This window comes from Gadus macrocephalus, chromosome 10, assembly GCF_031168955.1.
Source record: "Gadus macrocephalus chromosome 10, ASM3116895v1".
Lineage (NCBI taxonomy): Eukaryota > Metazoa > Chordata > Actinopteri > Gadiformes > Gadidae > Gadus > Gadus macrocephalus.
In genome coordinates, this window is record NC_082391.1 from 23,657,279 (window position 1) to 23,676,736 (window position 19,458).

At 46.7% G+C, this 19,458-nt stretch overlaps 2 protein-coding genes across 5 annotated transcripts; one reads left to right on the forward strand and one right to left on the reverse strand.

Annotated features, from left to right (window-relative positions):
- Positions 1 to 2,977: 2,977 nt before the first annotated feature.
- cdx1a (caudal type homeobox 1a) lies at positions 2,978 to 7,571 on the forward strand. The gene is made up of 3 exons (XM_060062967.1): positions 2,978 to 3,613; positions 6,520 to 6,677; positions 7,074 to 7,571. The coding sequence occupies exons 1-3, from the start codon at positions 3,079 to 3,081 to the stop codon at positions 7,569 to 7,571; spliced, it is 1,191 nt and encodes a 396-aa protein (XP_059918950.1). The 5' UTR covers positions 2,978 to 3,078.
- A 2,060-nt stretch (positions 7,572 to 9,631) lies between these two features.
- Positions 9,632 to 14,200, reverse strand: LOC132466252 (uncharacterized). Of its 4 annotated transcripts, none has more exons than XR_009527796.1 (7): positions 14,044 to 14,200; positions 13,212 to 13,511; positions 11,962 to 12,259; positions 11,457 to 11,867; positions 11,178 to 11,386; positions 10,457 to 10,555; positions 9,632 to 10,100 (listed from the first exon to the last, which is right to left on the reverse strand). XR_009527796.1 is itself a non-coding variant. In XM_060063347.1 (7 exons), the coding sequence occupies exons 1-7, from the start codon at positions 14,090 to 14,092 to the stop codon at positions 9,907 to 9,909; spliced, it is 1,017 nt and encodes a 338-aa protein (XP_059919330.1). In that variant the 5' UTR covers positions 14,093 to 14,200; the 3' UTR covers positions 9,632 to 9,906. The 4 variants fall into 4 exon arrangements, 2 of the variants coding, with proteins under 2 accessions (XP_059919330.1, XP_059919331.1); XM_060063347.1 differs by having other exon boundaries at positions 11,178 to 11,224; positions 11,798 to 11,867; positions 11,962 to 12,219; XM_060063348.1 differs by lacking the exons at positions 11,178 to 11,386; positions 11,457 to 11,867 and having other exon boundaries at positions 11,962 to 12,219.
- Between the last annotated feature and the right edge of the window lie 5,258 nt (positions 14,201 to 19,458).

Consider the following 19,458-nt stretch of genomic DNA (forward strand, 5'->3'; position numbering starts at 1 on the left):
ATGTTATGCTTTCATTGTTCTCAGAGTCAAGAAAGAGTTGCCTTGGATACAAGCGTCTGATAAGTACGACAGAGTATTTGGGCCACACATGAAGAAAAAAATAGTTTTTGCCGTGACGAGATAAAGTCAACATGTCGACATTAAAATCGAAATGTCGAGAATAAAGTTGAAATATTATGTTGACTTTAATCTCGATTTGTCGACTATAAAGTCGACATTAAACTCAATGTCGAGAATGCAGTTGAAATTAATTGGGAGAGATAGTAACCGCAGGTTCTGCACTGAATCCAATGGCTTGTGTAGATAATTTGGTTAGATTGCGTTTCAGAATCGGGTCTAACAATAAAGAGATCCTCGCTGCTTTAGCGCAGAACCACCGTGTGGCGATTAATGTAAGGATGCTGAAAAGGTTGCGGGGAAAACTATGTCTGTTCAGGAGGAGGACCTGAACAGATGCGTTACTAGTCGACGTGTCGATTTTAATCTCGTCAAAGTAAAAAATATTATATTTCTTCATGTGTGGCCTTAATACTCCGTCGTAGATAAGTTACTAAATGTGCATTTAGAAAGATTCATTAGCAAATACAAATGAAAAAAATGGCATTTGGGTGCTCATGCGCCAAAAGGGGTCAGTTGGATTTAGTTGGACTGTTTGACCCAGTTAAAAGGTTTATGAGCCCTACTACTGCTCAAAAAGCTCTACTCAGCAGAGTTCCTTTGCCTAACTGATATTCTGAGAAATGAAACCAAAGGAAATAAAGGAACGAAGATCAAATTAGAACATTTGCAAAAAGGCACAGGGGATAGGGTTAGCATCCGCCCTCATTGGGACAAACATTCCCTTTTGTGACTGGTAGCATATTGATATATTTTTGCAATACAAACCTTAGTCATGAGGTTATATTTTTCCCCAGGTTTTTCACGTTTATGCCACCTGCTTGAATCTACATGAGTGCAAAGTATCCAAGGAGTGCCTTTAACAGTAGTCCATCTTCATGACGTAGTAGTTTACACCCATAACACCCACCATCGATTACTAAGTTATCGATGGCGGGTGTAAGTATGAAAACACGGTACAAATATCATTAAAAAAGTAACAGACACAAGGTGGCCTATAAAGGTTTCACCTCAAATGAGCTAAGCAGACAAACATGCACTGACTGACGGATTGAATTATACAGGGGCTGACTTCAATCAGGCCTGGTGCGAATTTAGGACGAGTATGCAGAGACAGATGGGAGCCCTGGGGTGAGCGCTTAGTGGAGCACGATGGGGGCCTCTAGAGGCGACGGGAGGTAAGGAACAAGTTGACGAATACATTACAACTATGAACACAAAAACACACTCGTTGTCCTGATTACTACAGTGAGGGTTTCGTATAATTTAATTAATTAATAAAGGACGGCACCATAGAGCGCCGCCGACACATTTGCCGCCCTAGGTTATCGCCTATATCCTTTTTTTTTTTCTTCCTCCATAGGTCCCTGACGCTGTCTGGGCCCCGGTTACACCATCTATATTTACGACACTGCACACACACACACACACACACACACACACACACACACACACACACACACACACACACACACACACACACACACACACACACACACACACACACACACACACACACACACACACACACACACACACACACACATATAGGCCTACGCATGCACAAAAATACAAACGCGCGCGCACACCCACAAATACACACGCGTTAGTTCCGCATTCAGTCCATGTTCCGCATATCAGTCTTCAGGTTTAGTTATGCTTATGTAGAATCCTGCCCGCCTCGCTCCCCAGAGCAACATGGCACTTTCAAAAGACAAATCAATCCAGGGGTAGAAGCAAATACTGTAATCACACCAACGTATCTCAACCACACGTACAGGTAGAGTTACTATGATATAAACCAGAGATCTGAGTTATTTGTGGTCAGTGCGCTGCTGCAGCTGTCAGCCGGACGTCACTGATTGATGGGTCGGCGCGTGCCGAGGGATGAGCAGCACGCTGCTTATTGGTTCTCCTGCTTCCAGGTGGCTTCAGGAGGCCTATATATATATATATATATATATATATATATATATATATATATATATATATATATATATATATATAATATATATTATATATATATAAGTGTGTGTGTGTGTATATATATATATATATATATATGTGTGTGTATATATATAACCCTAACCCTATATATATATATATATATATATATATATATATATATATATCTATAGTCTGCCTACCCTACTAACGGGTAGGCAGACTATAGCATCATTATCTTCATTATCTTAAATTCAGATTAATAATGGTTGATTGATTCATTAATAAATGTCCCCTTAATGATTGATTACCGCTATTTATTTATATGTATTGATATATGAGAACCCTTGTATGTTTCAAATCTATTGGCTAGTCTGCTTACCCATTATATTGACGTTGTCCTGTTCCACATTGGTCTTGATGCATAAGGTAAGAAGATAAAGAAATACATGCTAAATTAAATGCTTAAGCAAGGACAAACAGAACAAACAGTATAAACATTATAAAAGTGTCCCTGTGCCAGTACTACACAGTATATATCCAAGTGTGTAAATGCAATGTCAAAAACAAAGAGAAGTGGCCCAGTGATAAAGTATGCTTACATACATGCATACATAAACACACACACACACACACACACACACACACACACACACACACACACACACACACACACACACACACACACACACACACACACACCTGCACATATCTTAGATGTGTTGACATATATGAACCCTAGAGACAATAGTTATAGGCCATGTGATAAATCACATATCATATACATATACAGTATATGATATGTATATATAGGCCTATATATATATAAGACATACAACAGTGAGCTGCTGTCACGAAATCGAATTGGTTGGTCTCAGGTAAGCCGTGACGTCACGACGACTGTACTCTTGAACTTGTGTGTGCAGTAAATCCATAAAGGTGTGTAGCGCCACGGGGAGCCAATCCGAACACACTCAGCTGGTCCTCGGCCGTATCGGGCATAGAGGACACGGGTCAATGATTGCGGGCAGTTGGATTTCAGGGAAATTGAGGAGTCATATAATTAATACCGAGATTTGTCTGATGTCACTGTCTTTGGAGAAGGGCTTCGGCATGTACTCCAACTCCCACCCGGCGAGGTATCTGCCGGCTCCCCCGCTGACCAGCCCGTACATCTCGTCGTCTTATGGGGACTTCAGTGACTACCACCACCCGGTCCCGGGGTTCCTCGACCCGCTCTGTGACCTGCCAGCGGCTGCATGGAGCCGGGCCAACGCAGCTCCGCGGGAGGACTGGGCCACGTTGAGCCATGGCTTCCCAGGTTCGAGTCCCGATGCCGGCCCAGCGTCTTACGAGAGCACGGAGTTTGCAGCGCTGCACCCGGCCTTCGGAGGGGGGGCCTGCGCCCCACTCATCAGAGGCCCGGGAGACCCCTTTACACACTCTGTGATTAGTAGATCATACGAATGGATCAGAGACAGTGGGCTCCCAGAGTCAGGCCACGGCGCAGAGCATCGCCCCGGTCCGACGGCTGAGGGCAGCCAGGTTTCAGGTCAGCCTCCACGGGGACATTTATGGGAAAATGTTGCTTGACGTTATATTTAGGGTGTTGCAGAGGTGTGTGTGTGTGTGTGTGTGTGTGTGTGTGTGTGTGTGTGTGTGTGTGTGTGTGTGTGTGTGTGTGTGTGTGTGTGTGTGTGTGTGTGTGTGTGTGTGTGTGTGTGTGTACTGCATTTACATTACCTTCCTCCCGCCGATTCATTTTCATCTGAAAAAATAAATGAATTATAGAAACAAAAGCATCTGCAGTAGTAAAAACTACAACATAAAACATTACTGTTCCAAATATTATTATGCCTATTATTAAGAGGGCACTTCTGACCAATGAGGGCAAAGGAGCGACGGCCATGGGCCTCTGTAGCTACCTGCTGTGATTGTGTATAGATAATAATATGATAGATATAATAATATATTATCATACATAATAATATGATATAAATATATATAAAATATTATTATATATAAACATACATAATAATATATTATCTAATACAATAATATTATATGTATGCATACACACACATTCACATTAACACACACACACACACACACACACACACACACACACACACACACACACACACACACACACTGCGTAATGTGTGTAACTGAAGATAAGCGCCCTGTCCCAGTCCTCCTGGAGCCCATTCTCCCGTCCCCACTCCCTGTTGGCCGATAGCTGTGGTCACTGCAGCGTCTCCCGACGGACTGAATAAACAAGACCCACGTGGAAAGGCAAACACCGGGTCCAACGCTTTAGGATGGGTGGAACAATGCTCAAGACGATAAACCCCTTTATTCACATACTTACTCGCTAACAGTTTCAACACTGGCCCAGGGAGACAGATACCATTCATGCACATCAATCAATCAAACGGCGTCCTCCACCTCTCCCTCCATCAGCGCTACAGAGCACAGGGCAGACGCGTTCTCCACCCTCTGTCCTCCATCAGCGCTACAGAGCACAGGGCAGACGCGTTCTCCACCCTCTGTCCTCCATCAGCGCTACAGAGCACAGGGCAGACGCGTTCTCCACCCTCTGTCCTCCATCAGCGCTACAGAGCACAGGGCAGACGCGTTCTCCACCCTCTGTCCTCCATCAGCGCTACAGAGCACAGGGCAGACGGTGTTCTCCACCCTCTCCCTCCATCAGCGCTACAGAGCACAGGGCAGACGCGTTCTCTACCCTCTGTGCTCCATCAGCGCTGCAGAGCACAGGGCAGACGCGTTCTCCACCCTCTGTGCTCCATCAGCGCTACAGAGCACAGGGCAGACGGTGTTCTCCACCCTCTGTGCTCCATCAGCGCTGCAGAGCACAGGGCAGACGGTGTTCTCCACCCTCTGTGCTCCATCAGCGCTACAGAGCACAGGGCAGACGCGTTCTCCACCCTCTGTGCTCCATCAGCGCTACAGAGCACAGGGCAGACGGTGTTCTCCACCCTCTGTGCTCCATCAGCGCTACAGAGCACAGGGCAGACGGTGTTCTCCACCCTCTGTGCTCCATCAGCGCCACAGAGCACAGGGCAGACGCGTTCTCCACCCTCTGTGCTCCATCAGCGCTACAGAGCACAGGGCAGACGCGTTCTCTACCCTCTGTGCTCCATCAGCGCTACAGAGCACAGGGCAGACGGTGTTCTCCACCCTCTGTGCTCCATCAGCGCTACAGAGCACAGGGCAGACGCGTTCTCCACCCTCTGTCCTCCATCAGCGCTACAGAGCACAGGGCAGACGCGTTCTCCACCCTCTGTCCTCCATCAGCGCTACAGAGCACAGGGCAGACGCGTTCTCCACCCTCTCCCTCCATCAGCGCTACAGAGCACAGGGCAGACGCGTTCTCCACCCTCTCCCTCCATCAGCGCTGCAGAGCACAGGGCAGACGCGTTCTCCACCCTCTGTCCTCCATCAGCGCCACAGAGCACAGGGCAGACGCGTTCTCCACCCTCTGTGCTCCATCACTGTGGCGTGCAACGCGGACAGCACAGGAAGTGTCAGCATGGCATTACCCAAGCAGAACTTGATTTTAGTGTTGCAGGCCTGTGGGTGTGGGCGTGTGGGCGTGTGTGTGTGTGTGTGTGTGTGTGTGTGTGTGTGTGTGTGTGTGTGTGTTCATCTGTGTGTGTGCTTGTGGGCGTGTGTTTGTGTGTGCATTTGTGTGGGCGTGTGTGTGTGTGTGTGTGTGTGTGTGTGTGTGTGTGTGTGTGTGTGTGTGTGTGTATTTGTGTGTGTGTGCGATTGTGCTTGCCGGTTATGTTTTAATCAACGTTGTTTCTCGTGATGCAAGTCATGTGTCACAAAAGTCCTCTTTGCACGTTCACCACTAATGTGACGCTTCATGAATAGCAGCCTGTGTAAACACATATGTAAACAGCACTCGCAGATAAGAAAACGCAACACTGTCGCAATGCAGTCCGCAGGCCCTGAGCTGGTTATGATTAACATGATTAATAGGATGGATGAGCCTTTAACGGGCGTCAGGGCCCAAACAAGGCCCCAGACATGCACCTCGCAGCGCTCCCACTGTTTACACAGTACATGAATCATCACAGGGACAGCTCCCACCATTTCCTCAGTGGACCAAAGTGAAGTTCTCTTGTGACCCGTTCTCGGTTTAATTCAAGGCCTTGCAGGGCGGCTCGTGACTCAGGAGGTTGAGCGGGTTGGCTGTACCCCGAGCAAGACGCTTAAAGACCTTCAAGACCCTGACTGCTCCTGACGAGCTGGCTGTCGCCTTCATGGCCACTTGTTAGCAGAGCGCTGTGTGCAGTCCATAGCATGCAGGAATGGGCAACCAGCGCTCGCTTCTGCACTCACTCGCTCACATTGTCAGTCGCCCGCCCTCTCACTGGGAATAACTGGTGAAGATGTTCAGAAATGGTTGTGATTGTTGTTGTTTCCCAGGCTCTACTGGAGGAAGGACCCGCACCACAGACAAGTACCGGGTGGTGTACAGCGACCGGCAGCGGCTGGAGCTGGAGAAGGAGTTCCAGCACAGCCGCTACATCACCATCCAGAGGAAAGCCCAGCTATCCCTGGAGCTCCACCTCTCCGAGAGACAGGTGGGGCGAGAGAGAGAGAGGGGGAGAGAGAGAGAGAGGGGGGGAGAGAGAGAGAGAGGGGGGAGAGAGAGAGAGGGGGGGAGCGAGAGAGAGAGGGGGAGAGAGAGAGAGAGAGAGGGGGAGAGAGAGAGAGAGAGGGGGAGAGGGGGAGAGAGAGAGAGAGAGAGAGGGGGGAGAGAGGGGGGGGGAGAGAGAGAGAGAGAGAGAGAGAGAGAGAGAGAGAGAGAGAGAGAGAGAGAGAGAGAGAGAGAGAGAGAGAGAGAGAGAGAGAGAGAGAGAGAGAGGGGGAGGGTGAAGGCGTGCTGTATCTGGAGCCAGGGTGTTGGGGGGTTAGCTGTGGGGGCTGATCTTCATCACTATAATGTGGGTCTGCTGGTTGTCTTCCTCGGCCCCCAGGTGAAGATATGGTTCCAGAACCGACGCGCCAAAGAACGCAAGCTGGCGCGCAGGAAGCAGCAGGCCTCCTCCCAGCAGGCCTCCCAGCAGGCCTCCCAGCAGACCTCCTCCCAGCAGGCCTCCTCCCAGCAGGCCTCCTCCCAGCAGGCCTCCCAGCAGGCCTCCCAGCAGGCCTCCTCCCAGCAGGCCTCCTCCCAGCAGGCCTCCTCCCAGCAGGCCTCCTCCCAGCAGGCCTCCCAGCAGGCCTCCTCCCAGCAGGCCTCCTACCAGCAGGCCTCCTCCCAGCAGGCCTCCTCCCAGCAGGCCTCCCAGCAGGCCTCCCAGCAGGCCTACCAGCAGGCCTCCCAGCAGGCCTCCTCCCAGCAGGCCTCCCAGCAGGCCTCCCAGCAGGCCTCCCAGCAGGCCTCCCAGCAGGCCTCTGGAACGTCGCCGCCACCACAGGAGGCGTCCTTGGACCCGCCCCCTCGGACGCCCCCGGTGCCGCCAGTCCAGTGGTAGCCATGGTAACGACGGGCGTCGAAGAGGAGCTGTAGGCAGGAGCCCCCCATCGCCCCCCCCCCTCCTGACATTGAACCTGGATTAGGAACTGAATTCAGTGGTTCACCGCTCTGACATTAGGAACAGACTGAGGCACCGGTCTCTTTGTAAAGGGCCTGTCTTAGAGGACATCTTAGAGGACATCTTAGAGGACATCTTAGAGGACACGTCAGCCAGACCGCGCCGCAGGGAGAGGGAGCTTTGGTTCATAACAAAGTGAGTCAGCGTCGCGCCGCGGTACGGACAGTCTCAGAGACAATGGCGGCGTCTGACGAGGGTGAAGTCACCGACGGGGCATTCCAAACGGTCCGGTCTGAACCAGCACCAATATCAACGTTTACAGACCAACAACCATGTTGGGAACGAAGACAGCCAGCGTGTCGATAATCTGTTGGCCAACAGAGTCCAAAGGTCTGGTATCACATTAAGGCATCATAACGACTGATTGCCCAACGACGCCTCTGAAAAGCCACATCCTGAACGCATGTGTCAGGATGTGGCTTCACCACTTGATGTAGGGACAAGGACCAAACACACTTTAAGACACAATAATTTCAAACATTTGTTGAGAGAGAGAGAGAGAGAGAGAGAGAGAGAGAGAGAGAGAGAGAGAGAGAGAGAGAGAGAGAGAGAGAGAGAGAGAGAGAGAGAGAGAGAGAGAGAGAGAGAGAGAGAGAGAGAGAGAGAGAGAATAAAGTGAAGAGGAACTACAACCATAGAAATGAGAAGTGACAACTTTATTTAACTAGAATCACTAAAATCCTTGCTTCAGCACAAATGCTTTAAAGTCACACTGCTTGGGAACATTTTCTGCTTTTGGATTTCCCAATGCTGATAATGATTGAACCGGGTTGATTTGATGACTGCTAATGTTTCATCGAGAACAAAATGGAGGACCTCAACAGAGACACATGTGATTTAATGACGCAACAAACTGTGATGGATCATAGCCTATTTTTATATGACATGAGAATGGTTTTAATAGTATCTGTCAACCTTTGAACCCCCGGTATCGAATAGGACTACTGTGTTTGGTGGCTTGTAAAAATGAATAAATGTGCACTTGAATTCTGTATTCATGTACCCACATAAGTATGAATATATATAGGCATGTATGCATGTAAGTATTTATATATATATATATATATATATATATATATATATATATATATATATATATATATATATATATATATATATATATATATATATATATATATATATTCATACTTATGTGGGTACATGAATATATATATATATATATATATATATATATATATATATTTATTTATTTATACAACGGGTGGCTTAAATCCAGCGATCTGATTGGTTCCTAACTGTATAATGAGCGTATAAATAACTGCTATGACGCCCAATCATTTTGTGAAAGTTTGCGTATCACTCCGCGCCTGGAAGTAGAAACGGTTACAAAGTAGCAGCTGTTGGTAGTAGCCTAGGAAACAGAACTTAGTAGAAACGGTAACTTACAAAGTAGCAGTTGTTGGGAGTGGCCTAGGAAACTTTATCACACGGAAATTTACACGCGGTGAGTGAACTGCTCCATAGGATAAATTGCCGGCGAACCGCTCTAGCCGAGCCTTCTCTCGGAGGGACGCTAAAGTGTGTTGCATAGCGAGCATTTGGAAGGCAGCCAGAAGGGACTACTTTTTTGTATTCTTTAAAAAAAGAGCTATTTTGAACTTCTTTTTTTTTTTTTTATGTTGTGTGTCTATGACTTTCGTTTTGCCATAATAGTAACCGTTGTATAAAATCAATAGATCACTTCAGTCAGTGGTATGTGCTCATTATACCACTGTGAAGGGGGTCGCCGGCCCTCCGCTGCACGTCGGGCCGAACAACGCCCCTTAACAGTGGTATAATGAGCACATACCACAGCCTGGCGTGATCTATTGCTTAATTATATATATATATATATATATATATATATATATATATATATGTATATATATATATATATATATATATATATATATGTGTATATGTGTATATATATGTATATATGTATATGTGTTTATTTTTATTTACAGGAACATTTTAGATATGAAATAATGAAAATAACAAAATACAATAATTAACATGAAGGCAGATGTGATGTAAAGCATAATAAATTATTTAATGTCAACATAGCCAAAATTTCCCCGTGAATGTCCAAATAGAATGAATGCTGAATCATCATAACATTGGGGGCCAATGACTTGGCCGCTCAGAAGCCACGATGGGAGTGCCAGTAAATAAGTTTAAAAGGTCTACGCGTCCTTCTGGGTGGTGACAGCTCTCAGGGCCTCGTCCTCCGGGGCTGAGCGTACACACACTCGTCCACATTGGTCTCCAGCGTCCGCCTGGGGCCTGGAGCCACCTTGACCTCCCCGTACTCCACCTCACCCTCCCCCGCCCCCTGCTCTCTCCGCTGGCCCTGGCGCTGGAGCACAGAGACGTCTGCGTAGGTTACATCCTCCGTGTCTGTGGTGTCTGAGGAGAGGACATTATACTGTACATTATACTGTACATTATACTTTACTTTAAACCGTACATTATACAGTACATTATACTGTACATTATACTGTATATTACACTGTACATTACACTGTACATTATGTACATTATGTACATTACACTGTACATTATACTGTAAATTATACAGTACATTATACTGTACTTTAAACTGTACATTATAGGCTACTGTACATTATACAGTACATTATACAGTACATTACACTGTACATTATATTGTACATTATACTGTACTTTATACTGTACATTATCCTTTACATTATACTGTACATTATACTGTACATTGTTCAGGACACAGCAAAGGGGATTCATACCTTTTGAGGTTTTGTGCTTTTTTGCGCAGTAGACTCCCAATACTACTATCAGGAGCAGTGCTATCGCTGACAGGGAACCAGCTATTATAGGGACGAGCTCTGTGACAAAGAAAAGTATGGCATAGTGGATAATGATATGAACAATTTTCATGAATAAATATGTATATATATATCGATTATATGAACATATATATATATATATATATATATATAAACCCAGTCTCACGGAAATACGTGACAATGTAATGTCATTTAATCTATTCATTCGTGATTTGGGACATGTAATTTCAATTTTCTCGTGCCAAAAAGCACAAACTTCTAACAATACGACAGCTTGTGGCCACCCGTTTCTACTTTTGATTCTGAGAAATTGTGACAATTCACGGATATGTTTAATGCAGGTGCGCTACTCTGTTGGCAAACCGCGACGGAAAAAAGGTAGCTGCCTCATCTCTTCTTTTTAGAATGAGTTTGATATTTGTGCTTTTGGCCTTTTTATTAATTACGTGACCCAGATCACGAATGAATAGATTAAATGACTTGACGTGACGGTGTCACGTATTTCCGTGAGACTGGGTTTAAATAGCATCATTATCTTCATCATCTTAATATCTCATTAATTATGGAGGCTGTTCAATTCCATGAAATGATTGATTACAGCTATTTATTTATATGTTTGTATATGCCTTTTTATCTTATGTCTATGGGCTAGTCTGCTTACCCATTATATTGAAGTTCAATGATCCCCCAGCTGTCCCAGTGCAAAAGGTATTGTTGTCTCCGTGCCCCCACGGTGATATATGTGTTCCATTAGATGTGCAGTTTATTAACCCTATGAGAGACAATGGTGATCGGTCATGTGATGAATCCACTACTGTGTCCAAGCCCCTTGCATTCAGTGCTCTTAATGTATTTTTCACCCGCTGGCACCTTTATACGTATACATACATACATACATACATACATACATACATACATACATACATACATGCATGCATACATACATGCATGCATGCATACATACATACATACATACATACATACATACATACATACATACATACATACATACATACATACATACATACATACATACATACATACATACATACAAACATGCCTGCTATGTTTCCCTTAAATGATTTTTTCAGCCCTGTATATATAAAGATATCTTTATATCTATACGCTGATATCTCTATACATGATGAGTATTATTTTAGATATTTTATAGTTAACAGACCATTTTCCCGTCTGATTCACAGAATGGTTTGTGTCCATTTAATCTCCTTACCCGTTGTACTGTATGTGGGTCCCACAGTGACCGCTGCCTCAGGGCATAAGGTATTGTTGTCTCTGTGCACCCACTGTGATATATGTGTTCCATTAGATGTGCAGTTCACATAAGTGAACCCTATGAGAGACAATGGTGACCGGTCACGTGATGAATCAACTGCTACTGAATCCAAGCTCCATTCACTCATTTCCCTCGTTGTGTTGTCACTCACCGTCACACACAGACAAGGTGATGTTAGCCGCGGCGTGGCTCACGTTGTTGCGGACCGAGCAGCTGAGCAGTCCCGACCGGCCCACCTCCAGAGTGACGTTACTAGCGCTATCGGGTCCGGAGAGGAGACGCGTGTCGTTCAGCGGGAGTCCGTCTAGACTCCAGCTGTAGTGGAGTCCGTCCCCCCCGGCAGAGCAGGACACCCTCTGCTGTCCCCGGGACAGACACTCCCGGGACAGTTTGAGAGAGGAGACCGGGGCTAAGGGAAACCGACTGAGGAGGTGAGTCCCACAGTTTGACTGAACGGAAACCTTCTGTTATTCACTCATAGAAACTAAACGTACAATTATAATTAGAAGCATCCACCTCTTTAACCCCCCAGCTCCTACTCCCAGACTAAATAGTGTTTACTGTACTTAAAATATTTTATGACTACATACACAAATTGGGCAGAAGCAGAATAAACAGCATTTTCATAAGCACTTCTAACGTAAAGTAGAGCAACATGGCATCAATTATATAGCCTACGGGCAGAGGGCCTTTTTAAAGGGTACATAGATACAGGGCCTTAAAAACATTCACAAAGTACAGTATAGCTGACATGTATGTATGTATGTATGTATATATATATATATATATATATATATATATATATATATATATATATATATATATATATTGTGGCAGACGCCAGGGAGGAGTGAGGGGAGTGGTAGGCCTGGCAATCTGCTGGCTCCCCCCCAGGCCATATATGGAATTCCTCCAGGTAACGAGGCAGGCCTGAAGGGCATTAAGCTGGAGTGCGTGCAGTTAAAAGGGAGAACAGGCTACCACAAGCCAGAGTTGGGGCTAGCAAGAGTCAGAGAGGACTGGATCATAAATGTTCCCACCCTGGGTGTGTTTACGAGGTGAATAAACCATCCTAAGTTAACGCTGCTTTATGTGTTGTGTCGTTTTATCTGCCCAACTTGGTGGCGTGGAAACCCCACACCCACAGGCCTGCTACAATATATATAAATATATATATTTATATATATGTGTGACATACCAATAATATTAACATGGAGCCTGAGAGCCAACAGTGTTTCTATAAGAGCTATGAAGTCAGAGGTTAATGTTTAAATGATCCTTTATGACCTTGATGAATCCTTAATGATGATGAGAGGGAAACAGCAGCTAAACCCAGCTGTTTCCATCTCATCTGTAACCCTGGTTAAATAACTACTACTGAAATAAGACATAGTTACTCACCTTCAATAGTTAAATAACATTTTGTAAATGCTACTTGCATTCCAGTTGTGTTATGTACTTCCATTGAGTATGTACCATTGTCTGTCCTGTCGATGTCCTTTATAGTAAATATTCCAGTACTGACATTAAATGAACATCGAATGTTGCGTTCTGATAAAATCGTGGCATTGTTCTTCTTCAGTCTGAAGGTATCATTTTGTGAGGTCCTAGTAGTCATCAGGACCACCACAGTTCCTCCCAGAGAGCCAAAGCACGGGGTCGTGATGCGTGGCTGTGTGGCGTTGCAGAAGGTCTTCACGCCTGGAGGTTTACAGAGGAGAGTAAAACAATACAGGAGATACATCTCACTGCCCACCACTCACTATTACTGTAATAACTGTCTTATTACGGTAAGAGGGGTGGACATTTAGAATACAATGGGTGCCATTGCAGAGAGGGTCATTATGCTCATAGATGTTGAAGGTTGAAACATTTAATATTTCATTACATTTTGGATTTGATTTACATTATTTCCCTATGATTGTCATGAAAATACCCTACTCTACCCTGAATGCACTCGATAATATGTGGTAATACTTTTGTGTTTTGCAATAACAAAGGGGAATTCACATTGTGGGGAAGTCAAAAAGCAAAAAGGCAGAGTAATGATTAATGATATTCAACAATAAATGGATTCAATTTATCCAGAATTAACGTGGGATAAAAGATAAATTAGTTTAACCCATGGTGAAAAGCAACAACTTATGTTTAAACCTATAACTTAAAACTATAGCTGACTAAATGAGATAAAATGCATAAATATTTAAAAGTTTTAATTCAATAAAAGTCTCACCATCCGTCACACCAATTAGTAACAGCAGCACAGCCCCCATGATGAGCATCTCGACCTCAGTGTTGTCTCAGTGGAGTCCAGGACTTGAGTCTGTTCACAGGAACACACACCCCAGCCTATATGAGTGATACATGTCATCGCAAAAGTGGAAGTTGTGCAACCGCTGAGCAAACTTTATATTCACCGCAACCGAACTAACAGGGCCAATACCTTATAAGGATGAAAACGATAAACAGTACTGGGAGACTGGGCATCTTCAAAGATCCCATAATAATCTCATAATCCCTAAAATCAATAATTATTAATAGAAAGAAATTAGGAAATCAATCATGAATTCATGTTAAAATTCTCCCAATAAACACGACTGAGTTGGTGAAATGATTAAATTTGTTCTCAGTAATGAGATGAATGGGGTGGAACAAAAGCTAAATTGAAGTCTACCCTTATAAAAGCTTTGGTAAGACAGTGAGGAGGGCAGGGTGTTGGAGTCCCAGCCCAAAGGTTCAGGGTCCAAACACCACGGCAAGAAGCCCCACCTCCCCACTTATTAATATGACTCGGGGAAAAAGAATCGGACTAAGTCACTTTAGAGGAAGGTGTTTCCTCAATGACTGAACTGAAGGTTAAACCTTGATGACTCTGTTGTACTGTCAATGTGAAGCAATCTGTTTCATTCTTTGCTGGTGGACCCTTGCTCGTAAGTCTAGTTGTTAGGGTTTGTGTTATCAGGGCAATCTGAGCCATAAGGGGGAAGTTAGAGACGGCAGAGAAGCACAAACAGCTCGATTGTTTGCCACATGACAACTCATTGGTTCCCATGAAACGGCCTTGACTCAATTAGCAGCGGTGTCAGCCCTTGAACCATTTGAGTCAAAAATAATGAGGACGTTTCTATTCTCTTTTAGGTCAAGAAGGTTCATTATCGAGTTGACAAGATTGTCTCTTTTCTTTAACATTTTGGAACATTTCCTGGAGAAGCTATGTTTTAGTCCTATGTTGCAACATAAGTCTTTTTCCAAAACCATAAGTCATTCAATTTATGTTTTATATTGTCCCCTATTTAAAATCAATAGTTATCATTTCTTATGATTCATGATTTTTCATTTTACTTGGAAAATGTATCTGGTCTAGAATAACTACAATTTGGACCAAAAATGCATTGGCGGCGGTTAGCCTCTATGGGGCAGTATTGCATTGTAAATGTATCATGGTTACCATTTGTTTGCAATCTATTAACTATTACACTAGAGCATTATCTAGAAATATAAACATAAATTGTTGACTATGAAGACTCAAACCTAAAATCTATTTTTTTGTTGTTACATTTTCTCCTCGATATGGTAAGATGTCAACTGTAATTTGAAACAGTAAAACACGGGTAAAATGAATAAGATTGCCATTCAAGTGAGTGTGTGTGTGTGTGTGTGTGTGTGTGTGTGTGTGTGTGTGTGTGTGTGTGTGTGTGTGTGTGTGTGTGTGTGTGTGTGTGTGTGTGTGTGTGTGTGTGTGTGTGCGTGCGTGCGTGCGTGCGTGCGTGCGTGCGTGCGTGCGCGCGCGCGCGCGCGCGCAACAAATTACAGGGCTGGAACCCTAAGAATATTTATAGAACTAAGTGATATTCTTTAAAAAATTGTATATTTCATACAGACAGCTTCCAAGCAAGTTACACATGCAGCATATCATAAAATACATAGTAGTTATAATATATTAAGATGTACTCATGCAGAATAGTATTTTCAGAGATGAAGCTATCCTAAGTATTTGACTGTTTCAGTTTCTATCCATGACACAGGAAGCCACCGGGGACAACAAAAGAGGAAAAAATAGATACTATAAATAATAAAAAATAATAGTTGAGATTTGATGAATGACGGAAACTACACGGTGTAAACTACATGTGAACGGCTTCATGAACAAACATAAAAACATGACAACGGCTGAATAAAAATTCACATTTCCAAAGGACCTCTCCTGGAACCGTCACCTTATCGTGGTGGAGAGGTTTGCGTGTCCCTGTGAACCTGAGAGCTGTGTTGTCTGGAGCCTTGTGCTCCTGGTAGGGTCTCTCATGGCAGAGTGGTCTCAGGTGAGGGGCCAGACTAAGAATGGTTCATAAAACTCCAATGAATAACGGAAAAAGAGGAGATGTGACCCGGCCCGGAGGAAGCCCGGGGCCCCCGTCTGGAGCCAGGCCCAGACGGAGGGCTCGATGGCGAGCGCCTGGTGGCCGGGTTTGCCACGGAGCCCGGTCGGGCACAGCCCGAACAAACTACGTGGCACCCCCCCTCTCTTCATCCCATGGGCCCACCACCTGTGGGAAGACCCGTTGGGGTCGGGTGCGCAGCCACATGGGTGGCAGCGAAGGTCAGGGGTCTCGACGGACCAGACCCGGGCGGCAGAAGCTGGCTCTGGGGACGTGGAACGTCACCTCGCTGTGGGGAAAGGAACCGGAGCTTGTGAGGGAGGTGGAGCGCTATCAGTTAGATCTGGTGGGGCTTACCTCCACGCACAGTCTCAGCTCTGGTACCGTACTCCTGGATAAGGGTTGGACTCTATTCTTCTCCGGAGTTGCCAAGGGCGTGAGGCGCCGGGCGGGTGTGGGGATACTCATAAATCCCCAGCTGAGCGCCGCGGTGTTGGAGTTTACCCCGGTAGACGAGAGGGTCGCCTCCCTGCGCCTAAGGGTTGTAGGGGGGAAAACTCGGACTGTTGTTTGTGCGTATGCACCAAACAGCAGCTCAGAGTACTCGGCCTTCTTGGAGACCCTGAATGGAGTCCTGTATGGGCTCCAGTAGGGGACTCCGTAGTTCTGCTGGGAGACTTCAACGCCCACGTGGACAACGATGGAGACACCTGGAGAGGCGTGGTGGGGAGGAACGGCCTCCCTGATCTAAACCCGAGCGGTCGTTTGTTATTGGACTTCTGTGCTAGTCATGGATTATCCATAACAAACACCATGTTCGAACATAAGGGTGCTCATAAGTGTACCTGGTACCAGAGTACCCTAGGCCGAAGATCGATGATCGATTTCGTGATCGTGTCATCTGATCTGAGGCCGCATGTTTTGGACACTCGGGTAAAGAGAGGGGCGGAACTGTCAACCGACCACCATCTGGTTGTGAGTTGGATCAGGGAATGGGGGAAATTTCCGGATAGACCTGGTAAGCCCAAACGAGTAGTGCGGGTGAACTGGGAACGTCTGGAGGAGGCCCCCGTCCTAGGTATCTTCAACTCACACCTCCGGCGGAGCTTTTCTGGCATTCCTGTGGAGGTTGGGGGCATTGAGCCGGAGTGGGCGGTGTTCAAAGCCTCCATTGCTGAAGCTGCGGTGGCTAGCTGGGGCCTCAGGGTCTTAGGCTCCTCAAGGGGCGGTAACCCTCGGACACCGTGGTGGACTACGGTGATCAGGGAAGCCGTCCGACTGAAGAAGGAGGCCTTCCGGGATATGATATCCTGGAGGACTCCTGACTCGGTTGCAGGGTACCGACAGGCTCGAAGGGCTGCAGCGGCTGCCGTGTCGGAGGCTAAGCAGCGGGTGTGGGAGAAGTTCGGAGAGGCCATGGAGAAGGACTTTCGGTCGGCACCAAAGTGTTTCTGGAAGACTATCCGGCACCTCAGGAGGGGGAAACGGGGAACCATCCAAGCTGTGTACAGTAAGGATGGGACTATGTTGACCTCAACTGAGGAGGTCGTCGGACGTTGGAAGGAACACTTTGAGGAACTCCTGAATCCGAATAACACGCCCTCTATGTTGGAGGCAGAGCTCGAGGTTGATGGTGTTTCGTCGTCAATTTCCCTGGTGGAGGTCACTGAGGTAGTCAAACATCTCCGCAGTGGCAAAGCCCCAGGGATTGATGAGATCCAGCCAGAAATGCTAAAGGCTCTGGGTGTTGAGGGGCTGTCATGGTTGACACGCCTATTCAACATCGCGTGGGAGTCGGGTACAGTGCCAAAGGAGTGGCAAACCGGGGTGGTGGTTCCCCTGTTCAAAAAGGGGGACCAGAGAGTGTGTGCCAATTACCGGGGTATCACACTTCTCAGCCTCCCTGGTAAAGTCTACTCCAAGGTGCTGGAAAGGAGGGTTCGGCCGATCGTCGAACCTCAGATTGAAGAGGAACAATGCGGTTTTCGCCCCGGACGTGGAACTACGGACCAGCTCTTCACTCTCGCAAGGATCCTGGAGGGGGCCTGGGAGTATGCCCATCCGGTCTACATGTGTTTTGTGGATCTGGAGAAGGCGTATGACCGGGTCCCCCGGGAGAAACTGTGGGAGGTGCTGCGGGAGTATGGGGTAAGGGGGTCTATCCTCAGGGCCATCCAATCTTTGTACTCCCAAAGCGAGAGCTGTGTTCGTGTTCTCGGCAGCCAGTCAGTTTCGTTCTCAGTGGGTGCTGGTCTCCGCCAGGGCTGCGCCTTGTCACCAATCCTGTTTGTGATATACATGGACAGGATATCGAGGCGTAGTCGTGGTGGGGAGGGGTTGCAGTTCGGTGGTCTGAGGATCTCGTCACTGCTTTTTGCAGATGATGTGGTCCTCATTGGATCATCGGCCTGTGACCTTCAGCACTCACTGGATCGGCTGGCGGCCGAGTGTGAATCGGCTGGGATGAGGATCAGCACCGCTAAATCTGAGGCCATGACTCTTAGCAGGAAACCGGTGGATTGCTTACTCCGGGTAGGAAATGAGTCCTTAGCCCAAGTGAAGGAGTTCAAGTACCTCGGGGTCTTGTTCGCGAGTGAGGGTACTATGGAGCGTGAGATTGGCCGGAGAATCGGAGCAGCGGGGGCGGTATTGCATTCGCTTTACCGCACCGTTGTAACGAAAAGAGAGCTGAGCCGCAAGGCAAAGCTCTCGATCTACCGGTCGATCTTCGTTCCTATCCTCACCTATGGTCATGAGGGCTGGGTGATGACCGAAAGGACGAGATCGCGGGTACAAGCGGCCGAGATGAGTTTTCTCAGAAGGGTGGCTGGCGTCTCCCTTAGGGATAGGGTGAGAAGCTCAGCCATCCGTGAGGAACTCGGATTAGAGCCGCTGCTCCTTTACTTAGAAAGGAGTCAGCTGAGGTGGTTCGGGCATCTGGTAAGGATGCCCACTGGGCGCCTTCCTTGGGAGGTGTTTCAGGCACGTCCAGTGGGGAGGAGACCTCGGGGAAGACCCAGGACTAGGTGGAGAGATTATATCTCAACACTGGCCTGGGAACGCCTCGGGATCCCCCCGTCAGAGCTGGTCAATGTGGCCCGGGAAAGGGAAGTCTGGGGCCCCCTGCTTGAGCTGCTCCCCCCGCGACCCGACCCCGGATAAGCGGTCGAAAATGAGATGAGATGAGATGAGATTTCCAAAGGAGTTCAACAAAGTGGCCTTTCAGATGCAGAGAGAGAAGTGACCCTGGCAGGTCAGCGGGCGGCGGGCGG